Raw genomic sequence first — 24,147 nt, forward strand, 5'->3', positions numbered from 1 at the left:
GCAGTCTGCTCTTAGCAGCGGGGTTGGACTAGGCAATCTACAGAGGGGCATTCCAACTCTACTGCTCTGACTATTAAGGCATTTTTCTGCTCGTTTTCCAGTTTGAATAATCTGCAAATTTTTTTTCTTCATAGAAAAACTCAAATTTTATCACCACAACATGGGTTTCATCTTCACTTAGAATAATTTACTTCCAGTAAACTGTTAGATTTAAGCATATTTAAAAGTTGTCTTTGGATTTGTAATGCTTTCAGAAGCTAAAGCACTGTTTCATTTTCAAGTAACCTATATAGCATATTTTAGTATGTGAATGATTTATCTTTCTAATTCTTGAGGAAAGAAGGAGGAGAGCAACTCAGACTGTTATCCTTTTTGTCAGAAGTGAGTGATCAAAGTTCAAGGTTTTGTGTTCTTGAGAGAGGCTGATGATGGAGGCTCAGGTATCTCTGGAATCCCTCTTATTTATAAAGAATGTGCAAGATCCTGTTTCCCTGAACACAGAGGGCATCAAATAGCTGAGAATAGTTTTTTTTGCTCGCAGCTCAAAGACCTTTTAACCAAGAAAGTGTTTAGATCAAAGAGCTCCCTTTCAGCTTTTTCTTAGGAGTGTGCTCACAGGTATTCTGCTGCTGGTTTTCTTTTCCTTTTCCTGCTTGTGCACATACTTGCCTCCTTTCTTTCCTCTTTTGTGTTTGGGGCAATACCACTGTGTTTTGAAGTATCTTTGCACATTACTTTGTCTTGGACAACAATATGTGCCTCTATTCCAGTATGGAGACTAGAGTTCATGAGGAGGTTTAATCTTTTGGACTCTTAAAACAAATGCAGCAGTCGTACCCACCAGCTCAATCCACCAATAACAGTAGTTTAAAACGCTAGCTTATCTCCTGCACATCCTTTGCTGTGTTACTGTCCCACTGACTTTCTGTCATTGCATTAATGTTGGTGCAACAGCCTGGCTTAGATTTGAAAAACAAGAAAAGTAAAGAAAGTTTTTTACAGTTTTATCAGAGGCTGAAATGTGCTCGTGCTGGCTCTCCCCGTGTTTCGCAGAAAGGTTACCAGAATATATCAACTTCTGTATTGTACATGCTTGGGAATACAAGGAAAGACAACAGGTATTGGTACATTTAGAAGTTCAACAAAAATTCAGTTACTTTAATTTCAAGCTTTGTTGTGATGTGTCCCTATCAAAGCTATAAGAAAAGTGGTGTTCTTTTAAGTAATGTTTCTTTCAAAAGGTAATGGAGACTATGCTGGGAAATTGATCCATCCTCGTGGATTTAAGGTAACTAACTAGAAAATTCGCGAACAGGTATTTCTCTGGTTGGTAAGTATTTCTCTGGTAGCAGATTCAAAAATAAATTTTAAAAGTAAATTTACATTATAGTAACAATGGAAAAAAAGAGCAAGGGTATGCCCATTGGTACCTTTTTCTCTAAGAAATGGACCAGCAAGCCTCTGCAGGACAAAGTGACACTTTTGTCAGGGTCACTGTCAAATAAGAATTCAAAGTCTGACAATTAAGACCAGTCCCATATAGGCTCTCCTAAAGGAGGGGCTGCACCTCTGCTCCTTGCACATGGAGCATCTCTGCACAAAGGCCACCTCGCTGCCTATCCACTGTGCACCAGCTCAGCTGCTAACGAGCTAAAACTCAAAACAAGAATTTGTGAGCCCCAAGATTGCAGCGGGAACAATTTTCACATGGAAGTTACGGGGGGAGAAAGTTCAGAAGGAACAAAACCGACATGAAGTGGTTTTAGTTATTTTTTAACGTCAGGCACTGATAAAATCTTGCAAAGGGTCACCATTATGGTGTAAATGTCCCCATACCGTTCCTGGCAGCTACTGCTTTTACACATGTAAATGGAAACACGTGGAGGCACAGCCTTGGCAGTTTTGTGCAAGACTTCGGCCTGCATTCGTTAAGCTCTCAAACACAGTTTTCTGAGCAGTAAATAGTGTACCATGTTCCCAAATACAGGATACGCTTACATTATACTTTAGATGATGGTTGGGTAATGGATCTTTTTTGGTACACTTACGGAGCGTGTAGAAGGAAAAATCGTGCATTCGGAACTACTGTGTGCGCTCAACTTAACTAGCTCAGTAACTTGAACTTCCTATTAATATAGAATATCTTTAATGCAGATTTTAAAACTGGAAAACCCACAGTCGTTTGCCTAATTTGGATGCAACAGGCCACACCGCAAAGCCGAGCCTGAGTTACCAGTTTTGTGCTCTGAGCTTGGCGTGTTGTGTCATCAGGCCCTTTGCACTGCCGTCAGAAAGCCACTCTGCAACCCTTTCCTACTGGTGGGGGTCCCAGAAGAACGGGGAAGCACGGAAAAACTGAGAAGCACTGCACAGCTTTCCCTATATCTGCCCTGCAAAGTAAATGGTGACTTGGTCTGATGCTCTAGCCCTAAGTTAACACCAAAAAGCAGTGAAAACACCCTTGTGCTGTTGTGATGGCTCTCACGGTTAGAGGGGAGCTGAACTACGCTGGTGGCCTTTGGGTGATATCAAATCAGCTCTCTTACCGTTAAAGGCATGTTACCTCCATGTTCCCATGTTCCCTTTTTATAATTGCTTCGTATAGTAGGATGTCAACGCTATTTTACCAATTTTAACACGTGAGCAGTTCTGTTACTTTAAATCCATACATTGCTTGTGAGATTGGAGTCTAAATCAGGTACAGGGGATAATTTGTTTTATGACTGTTAAATATGCAAAGTTAACTTTTTGTGCATTATTATTCTCCTGATATATGTTGAATTTACCCTAGATTTTATGACCTATTTCTTGAATGTACAGCTAAGGCAGTTATTTCCTTTGAGGGAATACAACTTCTCAGCTGTTAAAGCTAACGCATTGCTCAGACTAACTACTTTTTGGTTTTGAAGACCCTTGTTACAGTGCAAAAAGATTACTAAACCTTTGGGATCTCTTCAGAAGATGTGGAACTCTGATGTATACCACAGACCAACAAAGTAACCAAAATTCCAAACAGTTTAAAAAACTGTGAATTTACAAATTTTTTGAGTTTTATTTTGCATAGCAAACCTCCTCCTTTTAGGTTATGTTTCCCAAGTGTTCTGATTACCAGCGATAAGCTGTTTCTACTTCATCCCATTTTGAAATAGCATATTTTGAATTGCTGAAAAGTTGAGTGTTTGTAAGGTTATTTGGTGTATTATCTGAGAGGTATTGGGCAAAATATTTTCACAAAAGTTCGGCAACTTCAGCACTAGAAAAACCCTTCACAAATAATAGAGGGGACTTACAGATCCCATTAACCTGTGTCATCATACACTTTTTTGCCTTACTTGACAAATTTTTAACTTTCATGTTGAAAACATAAGTATCTTCAGTGTTCAAGAGTAGCAGCCAGAATGTAAACTAGTGAGTTACCACTTTAGCTATAGCTAGAGAGCTGATTTACCTAAACCACGACAAAAACCTGCAGCCAAAAAAACGGGTTTGGGAGAATTCACCCTTGTTAAAAGACTAAGAAAAAGTGAAACAATATCTCTTTCCTGCCACAGATGACATTGGTAAGGGACAAAAATGGTTTCTACACAGAATCTGTTTGACCTTGAGTAGGATATTAACTAGATCTCCTTATCAGTTGGCATGTGCATCTGATTTAACTATATGAACTCCAGCACGTATTTTGAACAACTTTAAAAGAACAGCTGCAGAGTAAGAGAGTGTATCTCTGGTAAAACTTTTTATGGAGTCTAACAAACAAAAAAGTCAAAACCAGATTACTTTTATTTAATGGTAACATTTCATTTCTCATAAAGAGAAATGTATTTTAATAGTTTCTTTCTGTACATGAGTTGCTATTTCATCTACAATCAAACAGCCTCATCCTGGCTACTGGATATTGCAATATTGAGATAAGGGCTTCCTTAGAGAGGTTTCTTGCAATCCTTTAGCACTTACTGCAATGAGATCAAGTTACAGCTGGTTTAATGCGACGTAAAACCTATTAAGGTTGATATCACAAATTTTACTAGTTCTGGTGATGATTACATAACAAACTCAGGATAAAGTGCCAGTGACAGACCGATTGTTTGGATTGAGATATAAAAATGAGATACAGGAACCACGTAGCAAAAGCAGTTTTGTTTAAACCAGTTCTATCCCATTTTAGATAACAGAAGCTTTCTTCAGGTTAAAGGTCCTTAAATGCAATAAGCTATTAAATAATGCTTCATTATTTCCTTCTAATTCACAGCTGACAGTTGTTAATTTGGAAGAAGATATCAGAGGAGTTCTGAGCTGACCATCGGTGTGGTTGGAAGGTAACACTGAGGGTGACAAGTAGCAAATATTTACCCAACTGCTTAGCCCTCTGAGGTACAGTGATGAAAACAAGATTTAACATCTGAATGTACAAGAATTCACTCTTTTTGGATGACTGATGCTGCTAGCTTAGGGTCAAATCATGTCATGTTCTGTGTGGCTGATCAACTAATAAAAGCACATAAGGTGACTTCCTTATGCCACGTGCCATCACTCCCGAGTCACTGGGATGTATTTCACTGTGGTGCTATGTCCTGCCCCCCCCTTCACAACACCCTGAAGGCTGACGCTCGCAGAAAGGATGTCGATGACTCACTTTCCCTTCATTTTCTTCACAAGTTGTTCCAGTGAAACAATGTGCTGTCTCTCCATCTAAGCTTATCACGAACAGTTTAACTCTCAAGCAGTTTGATGTCAATCTCTTTACAGTTTTGCAGGATCAACAGGAAAGAAGGCATGGAAAATTCCTCACCTCAAGTATGTTCTCCTAAAACAGTAGCTTGTATCAGAGAAGTCTCATGCCCAGGCTGGCCTCCAGCTACTTTTTCCTAATTCCCTTGCTCCTTCTAGATCTTGGATTTACAAATATTGAACTTAAGAGTCCAACATGGTAACCATGAAAATCAAGTCAGTATAGCCCAAATATTGCTGTGAGATGAGATGAAGGACCTAGTCACAGAAGAACTTGCTCATTAGCTTCCTATGGGCTGTGAGAAGGTTTAGATTAATCTGTCGTGGTTTAGGCCAATTAGACAATTAATTAATTAGAAAGGGACAAAAGAGGAAGGGAAGCAGGAGGAATGTGGTAGTTTGTCAGAAATGCTTTATAGTGTTAGCTGCAGAATTCAGAAATCCCCCATTTTCTCAGATTTCCTTTGGAAAATTCTTGAACCATCTCCAGATAATTTTACTGGGCTTCCACTGCTCCTGCTCTATAAGCCAAGAACTAACACTAGCACATGGGAATCCGGGCAGGAACAAGTGGCTGCAGATCAGCAGGCTTAGGATTTCTCCGGCAGTAAGAGTGTGAATTTAGCCTGTTAGTTGTGAGACCTTGTACTCAGAACTAATTTAAGGTTTTCCTGGAAACGTCTAATTTTTCTATTCTATGGAAATTAAAGAGTCCTAGGAGCCTAATTTTCATATCTATGCAAGATAGCACAAATTCCTCTGAAGTTAACTAAAAACAAGCATTAGGAGCTCCCCTGCAGCTGAGGAACTCCGCGCAGCAACGCCCTGATGTGGAGCTGAATGCCTGCAGTTGTGTGGGTCTTCTCAAATTTGTGCCTATTGTTTGCAGCTACCAGAATTTACTACCGGACTTGCCCTGCTAAATGGCTGATAATGCGAGGACGTTTTGTTTCTTGTTATCTACAGTTCAGTCCAAACTAGCAGCTGCTAATTCTGCTCCTTTTTTTTTTTTTTAATGCTTGGTTTGGTCTTTGATCATCCTTTTCTAATCATCGGAGTGGGTCTAGTAAATTTGGTAGCGTACCGAGCCTCAGACTCTTTAAGAGGCTGTTTCTGTCATGGTGAGGCTCACCAGTTTTTGGCTGCACGTGCAGAGCTCTGTTACCCTGTGCTGTACAAAATGATGTTTCAGGTGCGAGCACGCACTCAGATGTATATATCAGCTTAGCCCAAGACTATGTGGAGTTAATGCTGGCTTTTTGCACCAAGGGGGGATGGGTGATACTGGGTTCAATGTTACATCACAACAGCACAGACAAATGGTAAGGCCTGACAATGAAAATCAAAGTTTTTAAATGCATTTGAACGCTCTGATTGAGTTTATACAAAATTACCACTCTTGTATGGCTATGTTATTTTAGAAATGGTACCAGGACCTTTTAGCCAGATTTAACTCACTTTTGAACCATGCTTTTATTGCAAAGGAAACACTGAGCTATCTAACTACATATGCTTTAAACAAAAATTAATGGTGTAACAATAACGCTAGACACATTTTAAAGATTTTTCTAGGAAGTTTTATTTTTTTATATTTAGGGAACACCAATCATTTGAGCCAAACAATGACTCGCTCTTCTTCCCTTAGAAATGCAGTTTATTCTAGCATAGTTTGTTGCAAAAGATATATACTAAAACGTGTAATGAGAATTATTGTACGAGGCTTTTTATTAGCGGTATTAATTCTCAGGTCTTGCTGATAAAAGAAGTCAAGGTTCCTGCCCTGGGCAGTTCCTCATCTAAATCGGGAACGGAGTCGATTGAAAGGGAAGAAATGCATCCTCCTTTTTCCCTCCACAGTGAACTTTACTCCAATTTTCCGCAGACCGAGTGACAAAATGTGTTTGACACAGCGCTAATGGCGGCACCTCCATGCAGAAGCACGACTAGCAAGAAAAGCTGAAAGGGACTAATGCTGATCCCCACCACGTAGTTTAAGTAAGGAATAAAGCCGGGTTCCCCTCCGGAGGCGCCGGCTCCCGGCCATTCACCAAGGCGCGGCGCGCCGGCGGCCCCGCTCTGAGGCGGCATTTCCCCGCCGGGGAAGGGGAGCCCCGGCTCCCCCCGCCCCCTCCCCGCGCCTCGGGGACCCCTCAAGGCCCGATGCCCGGGCTCACGTCTTCGCGGAGAGACGGGGCTTCCCTCTTTGAACCGCGCGTTTCCAGTCAGGCTGGTTTCTGTCTCCGTTTTTAACGTCTGGTTCGGCCTTTACCTCACCAACAGCACACGGGGGGCACGGCCGCCTGCCCTCTGGCCGCCATTTCGGGACGCTGCTCGGGGTTCTCCTCTTTTACCCCCTCGCGTGTGGGGAGGCCGAGGCCGCCGCCCCCCCCCAGCCCTTCTCCTCACCGGCCGTCCCGCCCCTGCCCTGAGGGGAGACCCGGGCGGGCGGGAGCGGGCAACGGCCTCCCCCTCCTCCCGGGGGCGGTGCGCGCTGACGCGGCAGCGCCGCGGCTCTCCGCCGGCCGAGTCGCACAATTATGAGAAAGAGCCGCCGGGCCGAGGCCGCCGCCAGCGTTGGGTCCCGGTGCGGAGTCGAGCCAGCGCCGTCCTCCTCGCCCCGCTCATCCCTTCTGCCCCGGAGCGTTGTCCTCGCCCGGCTTCTCCCCACCCAGCCCTCCGCTGCTGCCGAGCTCAGCCCCGATAGATGGAGACAGGCCCCGCCACCGCCGACGCCGAACCACGAGCAGGAGCTGCCCGGCGCGAGGAGAACCAGAGTCGGCGCCGAGACCCAGCCCGGCCCTGAGGAGAATGGTGAGGGCGGCGGCGGAGAGGGGAGGAAGGGAGGAGGACGGTGGGGTTGGGGGGGGGACGGACGGACGCCGACCGCCGGATCAGACCTGTCCCAGCCGGCTGCTCCGGATCCGCCTCGGCCCCTCATGGGCTCCCGGGCTCGCCTCTCGCCGCGGCGGTCGGTCCCCCTGGTCGCCCCGTCTGGGAGGAGGAGGAGGAGGGACCCCGACCGGGCTGTCACCGCCGGGCCGGAAGGGGAGGTGCGGGGTCGGGCGCCTCAGGCCCGTTCGCGCCCCTCACGGCCCGGGGCGGCCGCCCCGGCGTCGCCCCCCTCAGCGCCCGCCCGCCCAGGCCCCTACTGTGGAACTTCCCTACCTAAAAATGTACAGATTGGGTTTATAGATTCGTAAACTCGTCGTGGGTCAGCAGTTTTTTTCTTTTTGTGGCGATTATAACGCGTTTGCGGCGTTTTACGCTTCCCGTGTGTCCGTCGCGTATGTTGAAACCGCCGTCGAACAGGTGGGTTTTGCCGGACGTCGGATGTATTTTTTTGCGCAGGTTCCGTTTTGCTGCAGATTTCCCCCGCCGCCCCGTGGGTATCTGGCAGTTTTGAAGAATTGCTGGACAGTGTCCAACGTTAAATCAGGAATTTTTCTAAAGAGTGAGTTGTTCAGTGCGGCAATTCCGGGAGTTCAGTCTTTTTTTTTTTTTTATGTGGCTGTGTGGGTGAGATAAGTGTCTGCTAGATCATCCTTCATACCTTCTGGTATGAGGCCATTCTTGACTTTGCTATTTGAAGTGTGTGTGTGGGAAGAACACCTTTGTGCATGTGGAACTGTTTAGGCTGGTTTTGGACTGTTTGTACCTTAGTTTCCTGATGTTTTACTTTGATATTTTTTCTGCTTGCTTGAGCTCGGGAGTGGAAGGGTAATTCTCACTTGTCGTACAAAGGCACCTTGAAACATCACCTTTCGTTTAACAGTTATCTCACTTATATTTAAAGATACTATATCAGATCGTCTACCTCCCCATGTGGGTTATCTTGGAGAGAGGTACTCTATTGTGTTAGAAACTTTCGCTTCTTTTCTTGTCCATTGAGGCTCTGCGTAACTCTAGTCTTGCTGCTTTACCTTTTTGTCTTACCGCATCAGCCCTGCTTTCTCTGCTCTGCTGGTGATAGACTGCAGCATCCTAAGTCCTCTCTTTTTCTCATAGTTATCTTTACCACTTGCTGTGCTTCCCTTTCCTGGAAGCTTTGTACCAACACCCAAACTTTTCCTGTTTCTCTTTCATGTCCCTCCATGAAGTGCATTTCTGTTAACTGTTCACTCCTTGTGGACGGTTGTGACAGATTACTATTTTCTAAATAAACCAATATTGTTTTGAACAAAGAATTGATGCTAACACAATAGGGTTTGGCCATATTGTTTTGTTGATTTTATTCCAGTAATGTTGCAAATAAATCTCAAAGAGGACTTGTCAGAAAGCGTGTGTGAAGGGAGAGAGATGCGTTATAGTTTACAATTTGTGTGCTTGACAGGATTTTGCTTAGTAAGTTTAATTTTCTTTCTGAGAAAGACCCTGATTAGCTTAATTAGGAATTTATTATGTAGTTATACTAGCAGTGACACTTCTACTAAACTTCTGATACTGTTGGCACATTGTCTGAGACAAGCACAAATTTGAAGTTCCAGTCTTTAAAGACTTGGGGTTGGATTTTAAAATTGTGGCTTATGCTTTGAAAAATGAAGACAATGAAATGATGCTTCTCATGCCAATATATTTAATGTGAAAAATGTATCTTTGTCTTTTTTTTTTTTTACAGATTCTTATTTCTTTCAGAATGCTTCATTTCCTTTAACCATGTCTACTTTGGCCGCAATATTTGTGTGCCACATTAGTTTGCTGAAAAAAGTAACATTAGTTCTGTTTTTTTGTCCCACTTTTTTAAAGGCAAACTGACAGTAAAATCAATGTGTGTGTTTTCCAGAACTAAAGTTTGTCTTTGAGGTCATGTTTCTTGTCTCTAATGTCAATAATTCTGTCTTGGTGCATTTTAGCTTCACTGGTTGAAATTCCAGCAGCTGGCTTTTTAGCAGATAAATTACTGAATAATCTTGCTCTGTGTGTGTATTTGCATAAGATACTTCTATGATTATTGAAGCTAACATCACTTCTTACATCTGATACTGACAAGTAGTGGTGGCATCTGACAAATGAGTCTATATGCTTCATTATTTCTACCAAAAAATAATTAAGTGATACTGACTTGAGCTGTGTTCAAACTTGAACAAAGTTTGTTGCACGCTTTCTTCATGTTCCCTGGCCTGAAACCTTCTTTCTCCTCTATTGTATTCTCTGCAATCTTGTTGCTGTCCTGTGTTTGATTTAATCCCATCTTTTTTGCTCACACACAATGAGAATGTACGGGTGATGCTGTCATGTTAATATATCGTGATACAACCTATACCTAAAATGATCTAACTAATCCTTGGTTTCTGTTATTTTTATTACTTTAGGTTTAGCGTTTCTTTTACTTGAATTGTAGATGTTTTTGTATTTCAAGTAATAGAAAGCTAATCTAACAAAAGAACAGAAAAAGTAAACCCACAAAACCTTTGTATTGGCAAGCTTCGCTTCCTGACCTCACTCAGCACAGGATTAGCTGCGCATCAGTGCTGCTGCGCAAGAGAGGAGGTAGGATGTGCAGGAGGTGACTTGTCTTTTTGGTAGCAGCCAGTCATTAAACCACTGTACGTCTGGTACACCGAACTGTTGCACCTAACTGGATGGGACCACAGAGCTGACCAGCAGTCTTTTGGAGACCAGTCTCCATCACAGCTGTTGCAATGACAGAGAAAATGCAATTTTTTTGAGGAGTGGTGAGGTTTTTTTAGTCTTTTTTTTACATCTCTATTTTGCTTAGCATGTAGAGTAGATGTGAGACATTTCAAAGCAGGGGCGTGAGCTGCTTTCTTTAACTACCAGGTTTGCTGGAACCACAGTATAGCTCAAGTTTGTTTTTCTCCACAGCCACTGTAATTCTTGCATGGAAGTAGGGACAACACAGGGGAGCTGGGGAAATTTCTTACCCCTCGTTTCTTTCCAAGAAGGAAAGGCCAGTGAACTTCTGATGGGATAATTAAATATAAAAAACAGGAGAGAATCTGTGATAAATATCGTTATCCTTAACTGTATCATTTTTTTTTCCTTCCCAAGAATTGGGCAAAAAGTGTTCTAAACATATGGGAAATACAGGCAGATAAATAACTGTGTTGCTGATTGTGGTACTGATAGTTCTGAAAAGCTGCCTTAAGAAAGGATTAGAATATTTAACTGTGGAAAATGGTTTGACAACATATGGTATGAGGATGTTGCAGGAATAGTCAGTAAGATAAATGTAGTGATTGATTGCTAAGGAGAGTTTAAAGTATGATAACAAACTGACAGCACATTAGAGTGGATTGAACTTGGTTTATAAGTCATGCATTTTTTTCCCCTTAACTAAAGTGAAGTTCAGATGTTACCGAGGTGGTAGGCTTGGAAGCCTTAATTCTTGGGAACTTCTGTGTTTTGGTATTTTTTTTTTTAATCTTAAAAGTCAGATAAAAGTTACAGGTTATTTAATACTTACGTTATTAAGAGCGATATATTTTTTTTTCCTAAAGACTCTTACAGATGCATTCTAACTCAAGCTGTTTCACGCGTTTTCTATCATCAGATTTTCTGAAATGTTTGAACTCTGTGTATGGCAAATGTGCAGTTGCTGAATTAGTGTATCGCAGCCCATTTTTATTTAATTTGATTTCAGCTGAAGGAGGATGGCATGTGATATGTGTGCTAGCATATCTGCGGACTTCCTACAGTGGCAAAATCAGAATTTCACAGGCTTATTCAGTAATAAAGTTGGTACTCTTTTGTGTGTAGTTTGACAACTAATGCTTTCAGAAGATGATCCAGCTTCAGAAACAACTATTGTAAACCCTCTGTGAGGCTTTATTGTTATTTCATCTTCAACCTGTCCTTGGAGATCACTAGTTTACATTCAGATATGGTCCAAAGTGAAGTGCTAATTTTGTTTAAATGCACATCATGTATTACGCAAAGAGCGTGCAACTGGCCAACGTACAATTTCAAAGAGTATAGGTAGATGCGTGCATGTAGTTTGTCTACATTTGAAAATTATGCACATGTGAATCTTACCAATGTCTAGACACTGCTAGTAATTGCAGTAGCAACAACTGGGGGAGGCCTTTTTCGGAGTTGGAGAGCTTTGGAACTATATCAAGGTCTCTAGCAGCCTGGTCAAGCTTTTTGCTTCCTAGTCATGGATCCCAAAGCCTGGTGTGGATGACTCCTGGTGCTATTGGATTCTCTCTTTAATTGTTTTCTACTAATCAAATGAGATTAAAGAAAAAAAAGAAGCTGCAGCTTCTGAGATTTGGCATATTTCTATTAAATTCTGGTTTGCTGATTGTTATCTTTTGTTTTTATTTTTTACTGACAACCTTTTGGGCGATTACTGCAGTATATTTTTGCTGTCATATGCTAACGTGTTCCTGCTTGATACTTACTCAGTTACAGCTCTAAGTTAATTTAATCTAGGTGTTCAGTCTTTCACCGTAATATAAGTCTGTAATCTTCAAAGCCTGGGAAAGTGTCTGTTACAGCTCAGTCGATCTTAACACAATGGTTAATTGCAATTCAATACCAGCCTTTGTTTCATGCATTGTTCCCACTTACCTCTACCCAAAGAGGTACTTATTTTCTTAGTCTTATCTACTTGATTCTTGTCACCTTTGCTAAGAGAGGAACAGAAACGATGTTTTGGTCCCCTGACTTGTGTTGGGTGGAATTTTGCAAGATGTCCCTGGCTGACAGTTCTTATCCTAATACCTGCTCATTTTTTTTTCCTCCTAATACGGCAGTGATAATCAGTTTTTGTGAAATGCAGACTTGACAAACTTGACTTTTAAAATTTAAATTTAATAAACAAATAAATTTACATTTATGCCTTCTGCAAATACATTTCTAGTTGCTCTGTTAGGAATACAGTATTTCACAAGCACTTACTGCCTAAAAATTCCTAGACTCAGGGCACTTCTAGAACTAGTATTACTTAGCAGTCCAGGTCTTCCCACTATTACTCACTTTATTTACAATATAGTTCCCAAGACTGACCTGGAGTGCTTGAGGTGTGGATATGTGTGTTGCAGGGTAATATCTCAGATAGGGGGCAGAGGTGATGTTCAAGTCTATAGCATCTTTACTAGCAGATTCCAAATCTGCCAAAACTCTTCTTAAAGGTGTAGTTGCAATCCAGTCTAAACTCATGTAAATCCTGGATGTCACCCTTTCTCCCGTCCCTTTGTGCTTCCCTCTGTGCGCAGTCACTGTTTCAGGGATCCGAATTGAATAAATATCTAATCACCTCCTTTTTTTGGAGGATTAATTCTTTTGTTGGTCGTATTCCTGAATCGGCTCTCCATGTGACTGCATAAATGCTGGTGCTGGTATGAAATGGGGTGGGATCACATGCAGAGACTTAGGAAAATGGGATTGTGGCACCTCAAACTTGACATGAGCTGTGAAGCTGGTTTGGAAGCTTGCTCTGAGGTGCTTGAGAGTTGGCTTGTGTCATTGTATTAGTCAGTGTTCAGGTAGTCTGTGTATCACCCACTCTACAGGAGTGTTTTCCAAGTCTTATGGCCGTGTGTGCGGGCATGGATGGAGCTGCGCCATCACAAGTCGTGTTCTGTAGCCTCTTCAATGAATAAACCAAATTGCATTGCGGACCTTGTCTAATTGTGCTGTAGGCATGTAGTAGCTATGCTTGAACACTTTTGTATCTAAATTCTTGTTTAGAGAGGATGTCTTCTTGACCTTCTTTTCTGAATGTGTGCTACCAGATGTAAGATAACTTCTCTTACCAGGTATGCTGCGCTATAGTCTGTCTTTGTGAATTGAGCTGCATCAAGAGGAGTTTGGCCCCTCCCATCAAGTTAATTCTGTTGGCAAATAATCCGTTGCTAGTAACTTGTCTCACATAACAAAATATTGCTAGATTTTTTTTCCTCCATATTCTTAGTGTGCTGCTATTTGCATTTTAGTGCTATTCCCATCCCTGTTTAGCTTTCTCATGAAAGTGAACCTGTTCCTTAGAGGAAGGAGAGAGCGAAGCTGCATTCTACTCATGGATCCGATAGAGCTCAGCACAGCGGCCCTGTGACCAGGTTCAAAGATGGTCACGCTGATCATGTACAACATAGTTAAAATTGCACGTATATTGGCTTTGTGTAGTAAGCTCAATGTAGTATACTCGTTTGTGGCTAGAGCCAGTCTGAAAACACTGAGCTTCCTTTCAAAGCCTGTCCTCATGGCTGCTGCGGTCATGCAAGTATTTAGTCAGGTATAAACTTTAGTCACCTGAATAGGTTAAATTTATGCATGTGCTTAAGTGACACATGATTGGAGCCTAAAAATACCAGTTGTGTAATTACAGAATTGTTAATCATCTTTCTCTTCAATTATAAAAATCAGTTAATCTACAAGAGTAGGTGCAGTTAATGATGTTTTAAATGTCAAACTCTTACAAGTACCAGTTTCTCCTGCATTCCCTGGCTGCAGTATTGTCTAAATGGAGTTTGCAGAATTCTGTTAAACAGTAAATTTAATAAAACTTCCACTGGTGGCTGAGGATGATCATCTGGCCAAAAAGTTTGAGAGTAATTGCTCTTGAAGGAATTCCTGCTCATGATAGTAATCCCTCACTAGGGAAGGAGTAACGAATCACTGATACTGTAGCTGACAAATAGCCCAGACAACTTTCTAGGAACATAGCATCTTCTGGTGTTGCAAGGCCTTTGGATGCAGAACTAGTTGGAAGAGGATCGCTCTTCCCGATTTCACAAGCTATAGTTTACTGACTCCTTAATTGTGCTGCTGCAAACGCGCATGGGCTTATGCTGTGGACTAACCCGTGGGGCAGCCCTGCGAGCACTTACCTTGGCCTGTGTGAGGGGCACTAAGCAAAGGTGTGGAGGCTGGGCTGGACATTAACCTCTTAAACTGGCATTAACTGGCTTTGCAGCCAGAGGCATTGAAAAGCAGAAATATCCCCTTAACTAACCTTTGTCCTTTAGTTTGTGCCAACTTCAGAAATGTTCTTGATGAGGATTTATGCCTTTGCCGCATTAAGCAATTGGTCTGTTGTCTTATTCTTGGTTTCTTTTATAAAAATCTTATGCAGAAAAATAATTTTTAAGTTTTTAATGTAGGAAAACCACAGTTTGTATGCGTAGTTTTCCGTATAAATCCTACCTCTGTATGGAGAACTCCATGACTCTTCACTGTTAAATTCTCTGCAATGGTTTCAAGTGAATTAATAAAACAATGTGGTCTTCTTATGTTGCTTATATAGGGAAAGAGGGCAGAAAATACTCATTATCCTTGTCCTGGTTTGGGCTGCCAGGTAGTGTTACAGGTGAATACTCTGCAGTGATGAAGGCTGCTAACAAACCAGTCATTGTTTGAATGCATCAGTCTGGTTGTGCTTGTTGGTGTTTTGTAGCCCACAAGAGTAATATTTGGTAGTAGTATAATCATAGTACTTTGCTGGACAACATGATACAGTAAACTTTGGGCTGCATTTTCTTCCTGGTGTAGAAAATGAAAAAGACTGAAACTTTTCTGCTTTCAGAAAAATCCTGTTTCCATGTTGTAGAAAAATGTTTTCTGGTCAAATGCACGTAGACAATCTGCAGAATACAGGTAGACTTTGCAGAGAGGGGGAGGATTATTCGCAAAAGCTAATTAGGCAGTGAATCCCTAGGCTTGCTCAGTGGAGACTGAGGGGGGGTTCAGAGCAGCTCTTTTCTCTCTGCAGAGAGGATGTAGAAAAATTAGCACTGCTAAGATGAGGTTAGTCATTTTGACTATCCTCTTGGGTGTCATTACTGGATTTTTCAGGGTTTTTATGGCAAATATAAAGATCTTGCATGTAGGACAAGAAAAATCTTTTGTAATTAATGTATTAGGAGTTAGTTGGGTTTTAATTATACCATGAATTAGGAAAAAACGTCTTCAGTGCCAGATGAGAATGGATGCTATTCTCAAACCCAGGGTATCTGCTCACCTAAAGTGTGACCTTAGGCAATACATTCTTGCTTCATTGGCAGCTCTCTGAGAAATAAAGAAATACCATCTTTGCTTCCTTTTCTTCCTGAACATCAGGATACAGGTGCTTAAAAAGAATGCCTTTTTCTGTGACAGATCTGTAGTCTTTTCCTGGATGCCTAGAGGAGGTGTGCTTTGGGGGATTGTTTTGATGTACCTTGACAGTATGCTTAGATCAGCTCAGCTGTTTTGCTTAACCCAGTATCATACTGCTACCAAAGGGGATGTCCTGCTTCCCTTGTTCCCACCCTGATTTTGGCCATGTGGTCCTTTCCTGTGCCTTAGTTTTCTGCCCAGTTTGCATCTGAATCTGTTCACTCTCCCATCAAAGCTACCTGCTCTTTTTTTCCTGGAAATAACATTGTGCTGGTTTAGGGAGTTCAGTCAACTCACCAAAATGCTAGTGCACAACTGCTGGTGGGAGGGAAGTGGCAGGAAAGTGGGTGGGATGGCAGAGTAGTAACTTGCTCAGCTTGTCCTCTGCACCCTCACGGTATAATTTGAAGAATTGCATCTGTTAAAGCAAATATTTCCCCTGTGTATCTTGGCTTTGCTGTTGTGAGGACCTCCACCTCCTTAGTGTTGTCTTTTGTTTCTCATAGTCTGTCTGTCTTCACTCCTTTCCCACAGTAGGCCAGAGAGGAGCTTGAGGTATAAATCCAGTACAGCTTAGGCAGGCCTTTGTGCCACATACCACTCAGCATTGGTGAGTTTTTCTGTTTATTATAATTTCTTCCATCATCCTCACTTCTAGTAAAACATCTACAAAGTGCAAGTGGTGGTGTGATCTCTCAGTATCATTTAATTAGTTGTTCCCCCACCTGCAAAAACAACAAAAAAAGTTCCTTTATTTCTAAAAATCACATAATTTCTAAGTGATTATTTAGGCTTGTGGTATTTAACATAGATGTGTTGCAGGTAGTTCAATTCTGTGGGTAACCTGCAATTCTGCATCAACATTTGGTGGGACAGCTGAAAAACTGTAATTTCTTTGATCTGCTTAAGTAGAGGATACCTATATCACTGTGCATAAACAAAATTAAGATATAAGATTGAGACAGTAAATTGTACATCCTAAGGAACTGCCTGCATTGCTTTGTTATACTTTCAGTCAGTGAACAGTCATTTAGACAGATCTCTTTTTTTTTTTTTTTTTTTTGCATTTCAATTTTTTTTTCTTCTTGAGTTGATCTTCCTTTTACCAAATATATTTAGTTTTCCCTGCTAGAGCAAAAAGGGAGTTTTTGCCCCTACAGATAATTCTGCTTTTTAGTTGATACTGTCCAGCTTGATTAATCAGAGTATTTCAAGTCCATACAAGAATTTGATAAAGAGTTTTGTGCTTTTGATTTGAGAGTTGAATACTTAGCTTGGGGACTTGAGCTTACTGAGGCAACCCTGTAAGACTAGGATAAGAGAAGCTCCAGAGGACATTCTTCTGTTTCCCTCTGCATTAGAGCTAGCTAGACCTTGCTTTAAATCAGTAGTTAAGGCGTTAGGATGCCTGTTACTTCTATGTCAATTAGCAATGCTGTGTGCATGTGAGGATGGTGTGATAGGAAGCTTTGTAGTGCTTTTAGTAAGTGGTGCAATAAAATGGTACATTTTAGCAGCCTGAATATTGACTTGGGGATAAAATGAATGACTTTAAGCTCTCTCACAATACATTGCATTGTGTAGGATTTACAGCTCTGGCTGTAATATTCAAAGAAACATTCATGAAAAGGGATGTAAGAGTGTAGTTGAGACTTTCAAAACCTGCTAATAATAAAATGGTTGAACGCTACTGGGAAAATCAGTGTAAAGGCGTATTTCAGCAGCCAGTATGAGGTTGTGATAGAGAGCTCAATTTTTATGTAAGACTAGCCTCATGAGAGATCAACAAAAATAAGACACAGTAGCTCAAATAACTGTTTGTTCCCCTCAAAAATCTGAGGGTGGAAATTTTTAAAAGTCACTAAATGAGTGTTGTATATTATTTCAGCTGGTAATTAACTGCTCTCACATTTGCCTGAATAAACCCAGTTAAGTTTCTTCTTTGAACTTTTCTAGAGTAAACAGAAACTACTTAAATAGTTTTAGTGGGGAACTTTATCTTCTGATAAGATTTTAGGTACGTGGATGTCTCTAGAATGCTATCAGGCTGCTTATGCCTCTAGATGAGGGCTGTAGTCAGCATGCGCTCTTGAGCAACTGCGGACCTAGCTAGCTCTGTTAGGAGAGCTACTTCTCTGTCTTAACAGGCAATGATCTTAACAGGCAATGAACATGTAACTGAATCCAGTAGCTCTTTGTTAGTGAGCTGAATTTCAAAATGCTGAAGTCTTTGTAATTCTACAGTAGGTGAACTGTACTACAGCAAATTCTTGGTTTGGTTTTTTTTTTCCTCACAGCTCATCCTACTTTCTCCGTCCTATTCTAGTCTCCCAAGAACTGTGGTTACTGTAGAGAGTTGACCAAAATGTTCACTTTCCCTTCTGTAGCTAGCAAATAGCACGTTGGTGTGAACGTGTGTACAGGCAGGGAGAACATAAACCATAGGAGTTAAGACAATGTATCCCATCACACCTCCACAATCTTGTCCATGAGTAATGCCCATATTCCCCTTACCAAGGACGTGAAGGCAGTTCATGAGTTGTATGACTAACTTCTGTCTCCCTGACATCACGTCCAATGCTGATATCTTAATGCTAGCCTGAAACCAGCCTAATATTAATTTTCTACTCTGAGATGACTTGCGTAACTTACACAAAGTGATTTTTGTTAAAGGTACTCACTGTTAAAATGAACAAAATTCCAAATTGGTTTCCGGTGGTTCTTTGATTGTGTGTTTGCTGATGGGCCTCTTTCCTAATGTTAGTGGTTTTGATTATAAAAATAAATTGGTTTTCCCTGATACTGCGTCTAAACATGTTATGTGAAATTTCATCATTCTTAGCAGTGGTCTGGTGCTGTCACCTATTTCACATGCCCATTAGTGTGCTCTCTTGTTCTCTTGCTCTTCCCTCTCACATGTGCTATTCAGAGAAATATTATTCACCTGTAATAATTTAAACACGGGCATAAGGCTTCCTGGTTGGGTTTTGGTGGTGGTTTGTGTGTTGTTTTGTTTTTTTTTTTTCTTTTAAGATAGTCAAAGGGTTGTCTGAGGCTAGCTATGTCAAAAATCCCTTAGTGATAACAAGTTTCCATTGCTCTAGTGAGTTAATAATAGCCTACTTAAGTCAGCAGGCACCAAAATCTTCACTGTGATGATAGAGAAGCACCTTTCTTTGTACAACATCAAAAATAAGTCAGACCTGTAAATGGAGCAGCCTAAGAAAGTAGTAGAGCAAGACAAACAGCATCCACCCTTACAGCTTGCTTTTGTAGTTGTAATGTGCTTCAGCACATAGTGCATTAATCAGATGTTCATGCACTTCATGAACCAGAAAGGGAGGACCTTCTTTAAATCTGCAGCTCAAATAAAGCTGAGATATATCCTTTGCACTAGGTGAAGTGAACTTGCAGCTTGTATGCTGTCTACGAATAGCAGCTGCCAGAGCTGAGTTTTTTTAATCTGGGAACAAATCGGAGGCAAATCGAGGGTAGGATTAATTATTTGGCTGGTCCCAAGATCCCTTTCCTACTGCCATTTCCAGAGATGGACACCGCTAACTCCTTTCTCAAATCTGTGATTTGTATTCCCTATGTGATGGGGAAGGGACTGGAAGTTGCTTGGGGAAGACAGCCGATAGATCCAGGCTATGTGAATTGTTTTGCCTCTGAAAGTGTGTCACAAGCCTCATTCCTTCCAAAAATAAACCCAGAGTTTATAGGATTGTTCACCCTGTGTGGTACGTGCAAGGTAAGCCCAGCACTTGCCAGAAATGTGGGGTATGAACCAAACTAATTCTTTTGTGTGGAGTAAACCTGGTGAGCCAGGAAGTGCAGGGGTTTTAGCAGCCATGCACAGTGTGTCCCATCAGTCCCTGTGAAAAGGACCAAGGAGAGTGGCCATCCTTAATACCCACAGAAATTATTTGACCCATTTAAAAAGGCTTGGCATCGTTTCTGTTGCATGTTGGTGAGTAGGTATGCTGACTACCTTTCTGCTGGTCTCATTTAAGAGAGTGTGTAGGCTTGCAGTCTGCATCAACGGTAAGATTAGAACTACTGCAGATTGCAGCTAAATCATTGGTATTGAGAGAGGTGAAGAGGATGCAGACTATACAATTATATCACTGTAGATAAGGAAGGAAAAGTAGGCTGTGTGTTTAAAAATGTAAGCGATCTGGGATTGGTTTATATGGGTGACTTGACATAATTTAAAATGGGTTTTGAACGAGGAACCCTATCAGAAAGAAGCAGGCACTTATGACAGGTTTGAAGACATTCCTATGCACTTTTGCCATGTTTTCTTTTTTTTAATCTCTCATTTGAACAAAGTGGGTATTAATGTTAAAAATTTTGGCTGAAAAGTGGTAGCTATATTTTCCTTGCAGTTACTACCATATGCTCACTTTCTATCCTTTTCTTTCATTCATGGTCGTAAGTTTTAGGGGATGAAGAACTATTTTCAGCTCCTTTGAAAACTCAGTGGTTTGTTTGCTTCTAGATCATAGCTTTGGTATATGTTTTGAAATACTTTATGGAATACATTGAAATGTGTTTGGTCTGAGACCTCATAGAAAGTGATTTATAGATTCTTTAGAAGGGCTAAAATTTTTTAGCTTGGTATTTTGTGAGCCAGGAGGATTGAAAATGTAAACTATTTTGAAATCAGTTTACTTACTCCAGTTTACAGCAGTGAAACTGGTTTACCTTCTGCTGTGTGTTCTTTTTCCTACCAAAATTTCAAATTCTGTTGATGGAAGTTGGGAAATAAAAATCAACATACATTTCTCACCCACCCCCATACCCCCCTGGATACTTTGCTTTTCTGAAGACATGTTCAGGAATAGCGTGCCATCTGCTGTGCTGACACAGTCTTATAGTCTCTGGTTTTGGCAAGTTTATTTAATTACTGTATCTGTTATAATTGGATATTTAACTCTGTAGGTGTTTATTGTTACCTCAGCTGAGATAGTTTTATGACTGGTCTAACTGCAGAACAGCATGCACCTTCACATGGCAATTTTTTAAAATTTATTTTAAAATATGCTGGATTTGCTCTGAATTTCCCTCTGAAACGCCTATACTGCAGTTAGAAGATAACTTTCCCAATAATGTGAGTAAAGTGGACTGAGTCTGAATGTAATAAAAATGTCCTGAATATATTAGGTCTGTGGGTTTTATTCTGGTGCATCAGGAGTAAAAATAACGACTTCAGAATGTAAACTCTGTATATGAATTTATAGTCTTCTGAATTAAATGAATCTACAAAAAAAATAATCCCCAAACATCTTAAAATTATGCTTTGTGATTGTTTGGTGAAAAAATTCCCACAGAAGCAGCCTGTTCTCCAAATACCACATTGGAATCACTGTTGTCAAGTTTGAGAGAGCTGTAAAAATCCTTTTTGATAAATCCCAAGTAGTCTTTGCATCCAAAACTGCATGTGGATTTGGTGAGTTCGGTGGCGACTGCATTACGTCAGAGAAGAACTTGATGAAACAATAGCTACTCTGTTAGAGACCTGGATTGCTGTGAAAACTGTTCAGAGCAAATCTCCTGAACTCTTTATTAAAGAATAGGATTGTTGAAGATTTGTTCTCAGCACTAAGGGAGCCATTGATATGAAGATTGATATCTTCGCTGGCTGGCTCTTTTCAGGTCTGCTTCTGAATGCAGTGTGCGGGAGAATTGACAGAAGACTTTCTCTGATTGCCCTGATTTCTCAACAGTTTTTATTTAAAATAAAACCAATATTTTTTTGCTGTTGAGCAACGTATTTTCAGGACTGTAGCAATATTTTCACTGGAGAAGTCTTTCAACCCAGAAAACTAGGGCTGTTTGCTTTCTTGTGAGTCAAATGAAGCCAGGTGAACCATTCTGCTCAGAACAGGATCTTCAACATAGCAGAGACACCTTTCCTGCACGATGGGTCTGTCTGTGTCTGAGCCGGTCAGGTTCTGTGACAAGAGGTGCCCCAGTGGGTTTGGGGAAAAAATAAATGAAACAACTCTTTCTGGTAGATGAGGCTGGTAGTTGTTTCAGAATAATAATGAAATAACCCTGATGAGAACTGCAGGTAAAATATCGTTGTAAAAATGTTCATTTGTAATGGATTAAACAACAATTTAAGATTAATGCACAATCCTCCTCATTTAGAGCAACATACTTCACAGGGATACATTAAAGCACTCTGTATAAGTATAATTTGGCATTGTGATAATATTTGGGCCATTTGTCTTTCTAGTATTGCACATACCCATACTTTCTATACAAGTTACTTAAAAAATTGGTAAGATTGACTGGTATTCTAGTTACTGATTCAGGAACAAATTTTGTAAGCTTTTTCTATTTGTTGTGTAGTCTCTGGACAGACAGCACTTTTATTCTTCAGTAGAGTGTCTTTTAAATATAGTTCATAATACTAGCTGGCTAAATGCTTTGTTTTCTTCTCCCTTTCCTTTACAAAACCAAAAAAAATCCAACCCTGAACAGTAATTATAGAGGTATGTAATTTTAAATTGCAAGGAAAGCAAGTAAATTAAATGTCTGGGGTTTGCTAGAGCCAAGAATTTAAAACAAACGTTAGCAAATATATGGCATCAAACTGCCTACCTTTTTCTTTTCTTCTCCTACCTGCTTATTTATTTAATGTTTGCTGAAGTTCTGAAGACTTTCTTCAAATGATAAATGTTTCCTTGAGGACCTAAGTTGTGCTCTGCTAGCATTTTTTAATACAAAATTTTGGGTATTTTCTTTGGGAAATGTAGGCAATAACTGTCTTTCAGATAACTCTCCACCCCATGCACAGCAGGTTAGTTACTTGGCTCGTCCTGGAATGCACATTTTCAGTATCATTCAGTTAATTTGTACTAAGAACAGATCCAGGTACTTTTGCTTGGAGCACAGTTCTTACTGCCTGAAAGGTTTGGAGCCCCTGCTGGAAATCTTTGCAATGAGAGCTGGCATACATTTTATTTATGGCACCTCTTCCCAAAAGAAGTTTTATGAATTCTAAACTACTTGATAGGCATTAACTTAATTGGATATCATATTCATCCTGGCTGTTTGGCTTTATTTGGTTTTATTCAACCTATTGAGTTTAAAAGCGATAAGGTAAAGGTTTGTTTGGAATTTCTGCCTTTCAGCTACAGCTGCAGGAGCCCGGTGCTCAGTTCGGGGTTAGCTGGCTGGGCAGGGATCACAGTTCAGTCCCATGGTATAGCACGTGCTTGGCTAATGGAGTGGGTTTCTTAGATAAGAGATCCTCTTGTAAATCATGAAAAGAGTGTGTGCGGTATGTATAGCTGTATAAGAAGCAGTAACTTGTCAGTGGACGTTTCCTTGAATAGGCAAGCTAAAGGATGTTCTTAGTACAGAACGTCTCTCAGAAATGTTCTGAAATTTATCTTGTTGGCTGTAAATGATGACCTAGATGGATAGGACCGCTCTACGGCGGTGCTAGCATGAGTATTCCTGCTGCGGGCGGTTTCCACTGTATCTTCTTGTTTTCCGGCTTCCTGAAACTTTCCGTGTATTTTCTTTTGCCCAAAAGGAAACTTCAGCTTTCTGGAAAATTGGAGACAGTGGGGAAAGAATATAGAGTCTATTTTTAAATGAAAGACAAATAAAATTGGAAGATCTTTTCCTTTAAAAACTATTGCATATATTGAACTGCCATATAGTGTAAGCAAAGATCGGAAAGCTGAAACATAAGATGCCTTAGAAAGTGATACGACTTCTAAATTTGAAACTTAGGTCTGTGCAATCAGTAACTGAAATCTCGACCATCACAAAAGTCACAGTTTGGAATATTATTTTTTAATCCAGTTCAGTTTCCTAATTCAGCTGATCAGCTTTGTAGAACAATTGTCAGCAGAACTGCTAGGCGGGTGTGCAGGGCTTCAGGTTTGAGAGTGATACATTATTTAGGATAAGTAACAGTTTAGTTTTGTAACAAATACTCTGTAACTTAGGAGAGTCCAATAGTATACAGCATTACAAATGAATAGAAGGAATAAACTGGGATCCATTTGTGCATGAAGTCCATGATTGTCAGCTGTACAGTATATTCATACCTGCCATATTTGTGTTCACTGAAAGTCATGCAAATTATTTTGAGATCTTGCCAAAAGGAAAGCTTACTTTCTATACAGAAAATAATTCAGACGAAACTGGTTGGATACTCAGAGAATTTCACAGTAGTTTGATAACGCTTCGTTGTACTGCTGTCCCTCAGTTGCTGCCCTGCTAGAACTCAGTCATCTTATTTGTCTTCTTATGTTCAACATTTTAATATGCTGAATAAAAGGCTCTTTATAAACATGTGAGTTGAAGGGAGGAGAGTGGTAGGTGGTTGGT

General features: G+C 40.7%; 1 protein-coding gene across 1 annotated transcript in view; it reads left to right on the forward strand.

Annotated features, from left to right (window-relative positions):
* The first annotated feature begins 7,448 nt into the window (after window positions 1-7,448).
* The window catches only part of TRPM7 (transient receptor potential cation channel subfamily M member 7), a 57,930-nt gene continuing 41,231 nt past the window's right edge, over window positions 7,449-24,147 (forward strand). Inside the window, exon 1 of the mRNA XM_082488507.1 lies at window positions 7,449-7,539. Coding sequence (XP_082344633.1) covers window positions 7,537-7,539 — 3 coding nt within the window. The 5' untranslated portion in view covers window positions 7,449-7,536. The remainder of the gene's footprint in view (window positions 7,540-24,147) is intronic.

Source organism: Vanellus vanellus (genome assembly GCF_965231255.1).
Source record: "Vanellus vanellus genome assembly, chromosome: 11".
NCBI classification, from domain to species: domain Eukaryota; kingdom Metazoa; phylum Chordata; class Aves; order Charadriiformes; family Charadriidae; genus Vanellus; species Vanellus vanellus.